A 12,781-nucleotide genomic window follows, 5' to 3' on the forward strand; every position below is an offset into this window, starting at 1 on the left:
TACAGTGTAAATACTTACTTGGGTCTTTCTTAGTGTATATCCTTTGTTCCACTGCTAATAAATTGTATGGCCAGTGGATTCATTTAGGAGAATAGAGAAAAAAGAGTGGTTATCATGAACATAAGAAGGCAGTAGACACTGAACCCTAATACACATGTGTAGAGTTAGCAGGGATTATGAGTATTTTTTCTTTTCCATAGGTATTTTCCTTTATATTAACCAACTCTCTCTCTCTTTCCCTCCCTCTCTCTATGTATATACACGCATGTACATGTATATATGTATTGTATGTGTATAGTATGCATATACATACATGTATATGTGTGTGCACACACACATGCATATTATTTATTTGCTTGTGCTGTTGTTGTATCCCCTTAGTAAAAGATAAGCTCCTGAAGAATACAGACAGTTTTATTTCTTTATGTCTCTAGCATCTTGTACATTAATAAATGTTTGCTAAGTTGAATCCGAGAATGTTAAAAATGAAAAGCAGCTTCCCTAATCTTTTAGATGAAGAGACGAAGGCCAGGAGAAGGTAACACCCAAGGTCACACAGCTAATTGCCCACAGAGGTGTGACCAGAAAACAGAACTGCTCTCCCTTCCTTTGTACAGTGCTTTTTTTTTCTATCTGGCAAAGAGTGATGAGAACACTTGCATGGCCTTTATGCCTCATGGGTTGTAGGGAGGATACAAAGAGATAACAAGGGCTAACGGGATGTGAGCTCTGATTATTCTACCACCCCGTCATCGTTCCCTCCCTCCCACCGTCAGGCTGACATTGACTGTTATGAAAGGACTCATTAGGAGTCACAAGACACAGAATCCAGTGCCAGGCCCCCTGTAATGTCACCTTCGTTACAGAGCCCAGGGAAATCTTGGTGTTTACTAACATGTTGACGGAAATTGTGATTGAATGCCAAGAGCCACTTTCAAGAAATACACACTATTACCCCACAGAAGGTCCTGGTTGACGTATATTTCAGAATGATTTGTTGCCCTACGTTAATTGGCCTCCTGTGCTTACAGACAGTCTTCAGTTTTAGAAGACGCACCAAAAACATGTCATTGAACCAAAATTTAAAGCAAAAAGGGTACTTCGAAACCATCTCAGTCTGACCCCCTCATTCTCCAGAAGAGGAAACTGAGGGAGGTATAGTAACATGGAATGATCTGTCCCAGGTCATACAACAGGAAGCTGCAGATTCAAGATTCAGACCGGGTCTTTGACCTACAAGTTCACCCTTTCCACTTCCCCAGATAACAAAAATAATAGCCAGGGGACGTAATCCAAATTCACACTGCCCTACAGGATCTTGCTTCCTTACCAAGACAGTTGGAAGCATCAACTTGTTCTTTTAAAAAATCCACACACATCTTCTTCACAGGCTCAATCTGGTACTGGTTTGCAGCATCCAACAGAGATTGCACATTGTTACTGTTCACGGAGATCCTACAGACACAACAATCCAAGTTAATACTGGCTTTCCATAAGTCACTCACATCATTTAAGTGTCTTCCCCGTGGAGTCTTCACCTCAAACCGACATTTGAATTACTGCACACTGATTGAGCTTTGCTTTGTTTGGAACACTGGAACATTGGAAGCCTTCTCTCTGTCGTCCTCCTGCTGCCTCTACAAGAAGCCCAGTTAAGTCACTCTGGAGCAAAAAGGCATTCTGCCTCCCCTCCTTCACAGCCAACCCAGACCTGGATGGCAGATCCCTTTGATGCACTGCCACGAAGACTTGTTGGAACTAAATCTAGAAAGCACCTCAGCCATAATCCAGTGCCTAGGCCAGAGCATTTAAAACTGCAGGTCATATGGTTGTCATGAAATGGGAACCCTTCCCTTCTTCACTTACCGGGCAGTGTAAGCAAACTCCACCAGTTGCTCAATGATGTCTGGCTCAGCATCTTTGAGCTCGACTTCAAAAGACTTTGATTCCAGCATGTTGGCTAAAGGTAGGACAAAAGACAAATAGCTCATGAAGACCTTGTGCATGTGTTTAGTGAACAATGGGGACATTTCAGGATGCCATTAACGTCGAAAAAATGCAACCTGCTCACTTCCCAAAAGGCGGTTATCTCAAGCAGTAATCCCAGGGAGACTCATGGCTATCATTCAGCTAGTGCTTAAGGCTTCCAAAGCTTTTTATGTGTATTATTGCATTAGGGTCTCCAGTAAGTAAACACGCTTTGTACACAGGAGATGGCTGTGGGCAACATCTTTTGGTTTCCATATTACTTACATGTACCTTTGGAAGACAGAGTAAATATTACCTTTAAAAATGGCTCATTTGGCTTCCACTATTCCTAAGATAACATTCAGTCATAGGACAAGTGAGTTTGGAATGGTTTAAACAGCTACAAATTTAATTCTTGGTAGTTTAAGGCACCACTCAGGTCAAAATGGCATTTCTCTTTTTTCCCCTTCTCTACTAGATCTCAAACGGACAATCTCAGGAGAGCCCCAAGTCCATGGCTGTGACTGACTGCACTTCCAAAGCACTCTTCAAAACAACGAAGACATCTGGTCTAATGACATGACAGCGAGGGATTCCACGATGAATCAACAGCAAGGCCAACCCCCCATCCTGAGTGGATCCATAGCCCTCACCTTTATTTCATAGCGCCCTTTATAAAAAGGGTAGATCTGTTGCTTGCGATACTTACTTGTAAACATTAAGTTAAAGAAATGACTGGCTGCAGCAAGGACAACCCGATGAGCAGGGATTCTTCTCTCCTGGACCATAAGGATCACGTCACATAGAGTTTTCTATGTAAAGAGAAAGATCATAGCAATTGTTTTTTAATTTTAGAAACTGTTTATTCTAAACTCAAAGATCAAATAAAATGAGGCTTTCCATATGCAAAACAGGGAAGGATGATGCATGAAACTGCGCATCTCTATCGTGCCCAGCTGGCTTTTCTTTTTAATCAGATGACAAATTTCACATGTAACATCCCGCTCATCTGGGATTCTCTCTGGTCTTTCTAGTAGGATCTTCCGTGCATTAAACTCTTTTGTTAGTATTATTATTATTATGGGCCAGGTCCTGGGCTTCTGGGCTTCAGCGACTCTCTCTTCCTTTCTGGTACACCCATCCCTAACTTCCACTCTGTCTGAACATCCCCACCTCTGCAAATGAAAAAAAAAAACATGAACAAAACTCATGTAATAAATCTGCAACATGGAGTAAAGCCACTTCCCATGGTGGCCATGTCCTAAATGTCTGTCTCTACACCTTGAGCCCAATTCCCTCTCTGTCTGGAGATGGATATCATGCTTCCTCCTTGGTCCTCTGCAAGTGGGTCATATTCATTTTAAAGATGACTTACAGTCTGATTATGCAAAACGTGTAAACTGGAATTTACAACATGCTTGGGGACATGTCGTTTTCTTAGAAAAACCTTTGCAGAGCCCTCAAAAATGCCCTTGGGGACGGGCTTATCTTCCCACTTGCCAGGTCATCTCCCACCCAAGAAACTTCAATGGTTCACCTGTGACTCTAGGATAAAATACAAGTGTCTGAGACACTTAGGAACATTCAAACTCAAGCCCTAACCTACCTTCCCAGACTGATTATCCAATATTCCCCCTCATACTTTCCATCACCACAATGGGTTACTTGCTGCTTGCCTTACACAACTTTGCATCTCCCATCTTCCAGCTCCCAGGGAAATATAAGGTCCTTGAGGACCAGGACTGTCATTTTTTTCTTTGTGTGCCAGGTGTATAGAACAGTGCCTGGTGCATAATAGAAATTCAATAATTCCTTGCCGAATTGAACTGAACCAATGAAATAATGGTTATATTTATAATTTCTTTAACAATTTTGAATTTTAAAAGACGATCCTATCCTAGAGGCAATGCTTGGATATCAACCCAAAGGACTGGAGGTATAAACATCCTCCTTCCTCACAGTCAGTCACCCTGTCCTGGTTGATTCTTCCTTCAGTGTTCTCACATCTTTTCTAATCTCACCATGACCCTATCTCTGGTCTCTATCATCATCTGATGTCTACACTATTTCAGCTGGCCTCTCCACCAAGCCTGACTAATCTAAGATGTCTCTCAGAATGCCACTCCCTCCTTCAAAAGCTTCCACAGGCTCCATGCTCTCAAGCCCAAGCTCCCAGCTCTCTCCAAGCTCTCAGGGGCCTCTATGCTGTACAGTGAACACTCACTCTGGCTGGGCAGGTGCTCACTATCCTGGGCACACCTTGACACCTTGCCTCTGCCTCAGTTCACACCATCTGTCCATGTCTTCTAGATGGCTTTCCTTTTGGGCCCTTTTCATAGAATCACAGAATTTGACTGTTGGAAGGTAGATCAGTGGTCCAACCTATCTAGTCCAACCAATAAGCCAAAGGAATCTCCACAAGAACATACCCAAGTATTTTTCCAACTGGGGAACCTGCAGCCTCAAGGCCACATGTGACCTTCTAGGTCCTTGGATGCAGCCTTCTCAGTCCCAGTTTTACAGAACAAACCCTTTCTTTCAGGGGATTCGTTCTTTGAAGTTTGGATTCAGTCACAGGGCCACACTTGAGGACCTAGAGGGCCACAGGAGGCCTTGAGGCCACAGGTTCCCACCTCTGTTCCAACCTCTTCCTAGAGACCTCCAAAGATGGGGCACCCATGACCTCTTGAGAAATGCCATTCTACTTTGGGAGGAAGCCTTTCACTGTAAAAACTTTCCTGGCCTGCAGCTAGAATCTCCCTCTTCAACTTCTCCCCCAAGGCTCTTACTTTTGCCCTCTGGTATCAAACCCCACAAGGCTAGTCCTTCTCCAACACAGAAGTCCTTCAGAAACTGAAGTCAGCAATTATGTGAGTGTACACTTCAGGAGAGGACTATTCCTTCAATCTGTCCTCCTATATCATGGACTTAAGACCATCTCCAGCCTGTTGCTGTCCTCTGAACACTCTTCAGTTGTGAACTTCCTAAGTTGTGAGTGTGAGACTCCAGATATATCTGACCAAGGCAGAAGATGGGAAAATTAACACCCCTCTATGCCTGGAAGCTAAGACCCTCTGAATTCAGACAACAAGTCAAACAACCCATACTATCCCTGCCATTGACTTGGCCACCATCTCCCCTTAGCCCAGGCCCCTGAACCCAAGATCCCTGGGAACAGCCATGCTTCTAGCCCAGTGCCCTCAGTCATTATCCTGAAAAGCAATCTCCATGAAGACAAAGCCTGGCAACTGCTCCTACAGAACCTGAAGCCACAGCAGCTGAAGACTCAGAAAAGAAAGTTCTCCTCACCCAGATCCATGGTCCCATCAAATGGTTCAACATCAGACATTGAGGATTTTGTTCATGGAAATGACTTTAAAGACAAGGCATTAACACCTGCTTTGCTGCTCCACTCTAAGGACTGTGAGACCTTCCTAGCTGACCTGCAGCTGTGCATTGTTGGTGGGCTGTGAAGTGGTACAACCACTTTGGAAAGAAATTTGGAATTGTGTAAATAAAGAGACTAAAATGTCCATAGCCTTTAAGCCAGAGATCCTCTTCCTGTGACCTCTTACAGTAACCTCCAAGGAGGTCACTGATAAAAAGAAAATCCCTGTATATACCAAAATATTAATAGCAGCACTTTTCATGGGAGCAAAGAATTAGAAATAAAGTAGATGGCCGTGGTTTGGGCTGAACACCTGGTGGTCCATGAGTAGAATGGAATGCTATTGTGCTGTAAGAAATCTTCCCCTATCAAAACAGGAGCTCCCTGAGAGAAGGGCTCCACTGACTTTCCCATCTGTATCCCCAGAGATTAGCACAGGGCTTTGCACACAGTAAGAGCTTTATTTACTCCTGAACTTATTTAGCTGCCACCTTATCCTGTTGACTCATGCCAAGCTTGCTGTCCACGAAAACCCCAGATCTTTCTCTGCACCAGCGCTCTCTCCCCAGGTCTCAGACATCTTACACTTATGGAATTGATTTCTTGTACCCGGCTTTCCATTGATCCTTACTGAAGTTGATTTAGTTCAAGGCTTAAGTCTTAGTGCAGCTCAAATGTCACCTCCAAATCCACCCAGGCTGCACGGATCTGTCTGCTTTGCTCCTTGCACCCACCATCACTACTCATTTTTGTACCTGCTTTGAGTTAGTCATTTTCTTATCTTCATATGTCACTGCCAAAGCAAGACTGTAAGCCTCTTGAGGGTTGAGATCATATCTTAAGCTTCTTTTTCATAACCTACCGAACTCAGCACAGTGCCCAATTCTTAGAGGCAATGGATATTATTCATATGACTGGAGGCTGCCAAGTTCTTCTCAAGTTCAGTTTATCTCCTTTCTTTATCCTTCCCCTTCCCAAATACACACATACACACACACACACACACACACACACACACATCTTCATGCCCTTCCCTGCCCATGTGATATTCCCTACCCTTGAACCAATACTACTCCATTTCCTGCTGTTTGATGATCCCAATCCTAGGCATCCCTTAGACCGAAGATCTACCTTCTCCAAGCAATCCATGAGCTCCACCCCAGAACCAATGCCCACTGCCTTCCTCCTTATGGCACTTACCATCTCTACCACTTTACACTTACAAAATCACAGACTCTCAGAGCTGAAAGGGATCTCTGAGGTCACTGAGTCTGACCTTTCCATTTTTTTTTTAAGCAATCGGGGTTAAGTAACTTGCTCAAGGTTACACGGCCAGTTATTTCTGGGTGTGGTGCTAAGTATCTGAGCCTGGATTTGATCCCCAGGTCATCCCAACACTGGGGCCGGTGTTCTTACTCGCTAAGCCACCTGGCCGCCTCTTGACCTTTCCATTTTAAAAATGAGAAAACTGAAGCCCAGAAAGGTTAAGGAAGTCTCCCCACGTCACACAGCTAGGATCCCAACTCTGGCCCCAACCCTGCATCCTGCCATGTTGCCCTTACACTGAGCCACCTCCAAGAAGTAACAGGAAAAGCACAACTGTGTGGCTTCCTGCACTTGAGAGCAAGAGGCAAGTAAGGCCCCTGGAGTCATGAGAATAGCTCGAAATCGACTCTCTCAAAGGCTGCACAAATTTGGACTTATTAACAGGAACCATCTGAAGGCATTTTCTTCAGATTGCCCACACTAGAGAGTCCACCTTCCTCTTCCCAACTTCAGTCTCTGCAGACTGGAATCCTTCTCATCTTTGAAGGTCCAAATTGAGGCCAGAACCTCCTTGAAGATTTCCTTCATTAGCGCAAAGAGAGCTCTTTTTGGGGGGACCTCTTTATGCATTTAACTATGAAACAAAACAAAATACAGTATTTGTATATAATTTGTCTTCTCTACCTTACTATAAGCTCATCAAACAAAGAGAATATTTCCGCTGACTCTAAGGACCATTTATTAAGAGATTCCTGCATATAAAACACTATGCTAGGCCACAAGCTAAACACAAAGGCCGGTCTTCATGGAGCTTACAATCAATCAGGGGAAACAGGGCACATATACAATTATCTTTCTGTATTTTGCATTAACAGGCCAGGAAAGGAACAGTTCTCAAGAGAAAAATTGCTACAAGAAAGGACAAATGTGGTGAAGACAAGGGCTGTATCCCAAGAGATTGGACACTCTTCAGTTGTGAACTTCCTAAGTTGGGGCTCCCAGAACCGAGCATGAGACTCCAGATGTATCTAACCAGGGCAGAGGATAGGGGAACTAACACTTCGCTATGCCGGGAAGCTAAGACCCTCTGAATTCAGACTGCAAGTGGGAAAAGGACCAGTTTATACAAAAATATTTATAGCGGCTCTTTTTGTGGTGGCAAAGAACTGGAAATCAACTGGGGAATGGCTATTGGTTGTGGTATATGCATGTAATGGGATACTATTGTGCTGTAAGAAATGAGGAGCAGGAGGACTTCACAATGACTTGGAAAGACTTATATAAACTGATGCTGAGTGAGGACAGCAGAAGGAGGAGAACTTTGTATACAGTTACAGACACGTTGTATCTGTGATGACTGACGTTGATACACTGGGCTCCTCTCAGCAATGCAAGACTGTAAGACAAGTCCAAACTCAGGATGGACAGGGATGTCCCCATTCACGTAAAGAACTATGGAGTCTGAAGGCAGATTGAAGCAAGCTACTTGCTTTCTCTCTTGTTTTGTTTTGTTCCTTCTTTCTTCTTCTTTGTTCATTCCATTGGCTAAAAAATATATTTATTATATAATATAAAATATTGATTTTTATATTTTATTATTATTATTATTATATAAAATATTGGTTAAATAATGTTTAATGTGAAGGTATTTGCAGACCCTATGTTTGACTGCATGCCACCATGGGAGTAGGGGGGAGGAGAGGAAGGGGAGAAATTTGGAACTCAAGGGATTGTGGAACTGAAAGTTGTAAAATAAAAGTAAATAAATAAATTTTTTTAAAATGTGGTGAAGACTGAGAAGTCTGGATAGAGATCCGTGAACTGATGAAGAGTGAAGCAGGCAGAGCCAAGAAAACAAGGAATACAATGATTCCAATAATGTAAGTGGAAAGAATAATCACAGAAAAATCTAAACAAATGTGAAATTGAGAGAACTTGAAACCCCGCCCCTCCCAGAGATCTGAGGTCAACAATGTACAATACAAATATTTTGACTCTATGCTGATTTCTTCTTTTTTTCCTTTGTCTTCAAAAATTTTTGTCATATGGGATGGCTCTCTGGGATGGAAGAGGGAAGAACAATGGTGACAAAAAAGGCATCAATAAAAATGTATTATAAGAAGCAAGTACTCTCACTGATGTCTGAGGGAGAAAGGATCCTTTCTGGCTGAGGAAAAAAATCACAAAAGGCTTCAAGTAAGAGAAGACATTTGAACTGGGCTTGGATCACAAACTAAGATCTAGAAGGGACCTTAAGAGGCCATCCCGTTTACCCCCTTCATTTTACAAATGGACAAACAAGGCACAGAAATCTTAAATAACTTGCCCATGGCAGCACAGCTAGAATCCAAGGTGAGATCTGAACCACAGTTTCCCTCACTCCAAGTATAACACCATCACAATACCACACTGATGGTCAGGTACTAAGCAGGATGAGCGAGGGCCAAGTGAGGGGTTGGATAAAGTGCCTATAGTTGTCAGGGAGGGATGCATTGTGGGATGTAGATGGCGTCAAAAAGCAAATATATTTTAAAGAATCTTTTCAAAGAAAGTGGCTGATGAGTCTGTAGAGGTAGCAAGTGTGGCCTCTCCCCGACACCCCTCAAAGTTTAGAATCAAAAAGGAGGAGAAAGGTAAGATGATTGAAGGCAGAGTCAAGCAAAGACTTGTTGGTGTTTGGGGGTTTGGGTTTTTTGGTCTGGGGTATCTTAAGTATGTTTACAGTCATCACAGAAGAGACAGACTGAAGGTTAGAGGAAGAAAGGAAATTTTCAATGGGCCAGCATTGCTGAAGAGCTGGAGAATGACAAGATCGAGTATACAGATGATTGTAGGCCTTTGAGCAAAGAAGAGACTTGGTGAGGTAGACAGGGCAGAGCACCCGAGGCAGGCAGGCCCCCTTCTTGGCTGTCTCCTCAGCCCCCCGCCAGCACTGGCCCCACTCTCCTCACCATCTTCCACTTCCTGACTACCCTCCTTCTTGCCAATTGCCACATATAAACAGATGTTCTCTCAGCTGCTCTAAATGCCCAGGTCCCCAGCCTATGGAACACCCATGTCCTCCTTTCTCCATGCTGCCTTGGCTAGACACAGGAATGGTTTTACCCTTGATCTTGGCATTAAACCCCAAGTTCTCCCTTTCCACATTCCAGAACTAACTTCCCTCCATCTGATGCAAATCTTTTCTCTTTTTATCTCTTCCTATGCGCAATGACTCCTAAACCTGCTCTTCCCTGTAACAATGACCTCTATAGAATCCCTTCCTCCAGCCCTCAGCTCTGGCTAAACTTTCCTTCCTAATCTTGACCTTGGTGAATAACTTCCACTATACACTGCCCTAGCAAACTGGGTTCTTTGTTCTCTTATTTTATCACTGCTAATGTGTTACTAAATCCCAACCCAGAATTACTCCTGCCATCCAACTGCTTTACTCCTTAATCACAGGGTGCAGAAGAATAATAATATTGTGCTGACTGAGGCAGCTATGAGGCACGATAGTGCACAGAGCACTAGGCCCGAAGTCAGGAAGACTGTCTTCCTGATTTCAAATCTGGCCTCCGACAATTAATAGCTATGTGACCCTGGGTAAGTCACTTAACCCAGTTTGCCTCAATTTACTCTTCTGTAAAATGAGCTGGAGAAGGAAATGCAGACCACTCCAGTGTCCTTGCCAAGAAAACCCCAAACTGGGGTCACAGAAAGTCGAACACGACTGAAATGACAACACAGCTGAGTCCATTATGAAGTAATGTTAATCTCAACAGAGCCCTTAGAGCAGAAAGGCAATCCTACTCCTCCTTCCTAATCGATTACCTGTGTGCCACCTCCCCCACTGTAGCAGTTCTTCTAAAACTTTTCCTCTCTCAATAGCCAACAAGCATTTATCGAGCTTAATATGTGCCAAGCACTGTGCTAAGAGTGCTGGGAATATACATTCAGGTGGAAAGAAAGACACCTTCCACTCCACTCTTGGCCCAACCTCTCTGCCGAAGACATCAACTTATCCTTCAATGAAAACAAAATCGAGCCATTCATCAAGATCATCCATTTCTCCCCCTCCCCTATCATGTCCCTGCCTGGGCCATCAGCCTCCATCATCTCTGTTCTAGGCTCAGATGATGAGGTGGCTCTTCTGGCTGCCAAGTCAAACACTCTTCATTGCTCGTGCTCCCATGCCCTTCCCAAAGTCACCCTCCTGGTCATTCCCTACCTTTCTCTGATTTTCAGATTGTTTCTTTCTATTAGTTTCTTTCTTGTTACTTACAAAAGTTCCAAAAGTCTCTCTTAGCATTAACTCCCCCTCCCCCACCCCCCCACACACACACACTAGATCTGACTAGACCAGGGTTGGGGAACCTGTGGCCTCAAGGTCCTCAAGTCCAGTCCTTTTATTGAATACAAACTTCACAGAACAAATACCCTTCATAAAATGATTTGTTCAGTAAAACTTGGATTCAGTCAAAAGACTACACCCAAGGACCCATCTGTTCCCACCTTAAATCTCTCCTTTCTTTGCTGGCTAAACTCCTTGACAAAGGCTGTCTACTATCTCTTCTAAACTCTCGGCAACCTGACTTTGGACCTGGACCTGAAGCTGCCCTCTCTAAAGTCACCAATGAGCCCTTAATGGCTAGTTCTAATGGCTTCCTCCTAATCCTCATCTTTCTTGATCTCTCTGAAATATCTGACAAGGTTAACAACATCCCAGATACTCTCCTGCCCTTTAGGTTTTTGTGACTCTCTTCTCCTCTGGCTCTCCTCCTACCAGACTGTTTTTATTCTCTTTGCTAGGATCTTCATCCCAGTCATGTCCTTTACTTTGAGGGTCCCCCCAAATCATCTTCTCTTCTCCCTCTATGCTCTCACCCTTAATGATCTCATCAGCTCCCATGAATTCAACTCTTGGAACTATACACCTGATGAGGTGTATATGATAAGGCTCTGGGAGCCCCCTTGAGGCCTCCTTGAGTCCTTGAGGTACAGGCTCTGGGAACCTCCCTTGAACTCTTGATTAAATCATCCCATTTGATGAGGCATTTGCATGAAGCAATAAGCCTTATATTGTGGCTGAACCCAAGCCTCTGTTACTAGACTTTCCTCCTATCAAAATATCGATACACCCTTGAACTGGCCTAGCCCATCGTTGTCTGTAGTCTCCAGCTGCTTCTCACCCTTGATCAATCATTAACTCCTCCTGAAGACCCTCCCCAAACTCCTCCCCTAGATTCCTCCCACAACCTTCTGTATACAAGACCCCATCTCATACCATGTGGTGTGAGAGCGCCACAGAAGAGAGAGAGCACCATAGAATGCCATGTGGGTGAGCTCCATAGAATGACCTAGCACATACTGTGTCTAATGCAAGTGAACTTTTAATAAATTTTGCTTTTCTTTGACTGAGAAGATTCGAGTTGAATTCATTCGGCAGGACCCAGTGTGTTGGTATTTTGGGGTCTCCAGAGCAACCATAACCCTCTTAGTGGGTACCCTCTTCACACCCAGACTGAATTTCTCTCCTGAGTTCCAGTATCACCAACTGACTACTAGATATCTCAAATAGGACAGCCCCCAGACATCTCCTACCCAACATACCCAAAACAGAACTCCCTTGCTTTCTGCTCAAACTCGTTCCTCTTCCTAACGTTATTCTTATTACGGGCACCACCCAGTTCCTAACCTCACTGCTGTCTTTACCTCCATCCTGCTCATTGCATGTATCTGATTGGCCATTAAATTTGGTCCTTTATCTACAACACCTCTCACATGTCTCACCTTCTCTCCACTCACAGGCCATTCTATTTTGGGCTTCTATCACATCGAGCCTGAACTACTCAGTAGGCCTCTTAAGGGTCTTCCTGCCTCTTAGTTTTCCACTCTCCTCTATCCTACACACAGTAGCCAAAGCATAGGGATGCCATGTCACTCTCCCCCTACATGATAATATCCAATAACTCCCTATTACCTCTACAATGGGATGGCATTTAAAAATCTCTACACGGCTTGACCCCCTTTCTACCTTTCCAGCATTCCCATCATTCATCTTTCATCCATATACTATATTATAGGCCATACTAACCCAATTACAGTTCCTTAAAAGTGACACTTCCTCTCTCTTCTCCTTGCCTTTACCTAGTCTATTCCCCATACCTGGAGCATTCT

General features: G+C 43.8%; 1 protein-coding gene across 1 annotated transcript in view; it reads right to left on the bottom strand.

The window, feature by feature from the left end:
* The window catches only part of KLHL7 (kelch like family member 7), a 53,782-nt gene that overhangs the window by 32,427 nt on the left and 8,574 nt on the right, over window positions 1-12,781 (bottom strand). Inside the window, exons 2-4 of the mRNA XM_069088724.1 lie at window positions 2,678-2,780; window positions 1,867-1,960; window positions 1,331-1,455 (exon numbers count right to left, since the gene is read on the bottom strand). Of these exons, the coding sequence (XP_068944825.1) occupies window positions 1,331-1,455; window positions 1,867-1,960; window positions 2,678-2,780 (322 nt within the window). The remainder of the gene's footprint in view (window positions 1-1,330; window positions 1,456-1,866; window positions 1,961-2,677; window positions 2,781-12,781) is intronic.

Source organism: Petaurus breviceps, unplaced genomic scaffold (genome assembly GCF_028583685.1).
Source record: "Petaurus breviceps papuanus isolate PSGF00001 unplaced genomic scaffold, PetGlider_PUasm1.0 185, whole genome shotgun sequence".
Classification (NCBI taxonomy): domain Eukaryota; kingdom Metazoa; phylum Chordata; class Mammalia; order Diprotodontia; family Petauridae; genus Petaurus; species Petaurus breviceps.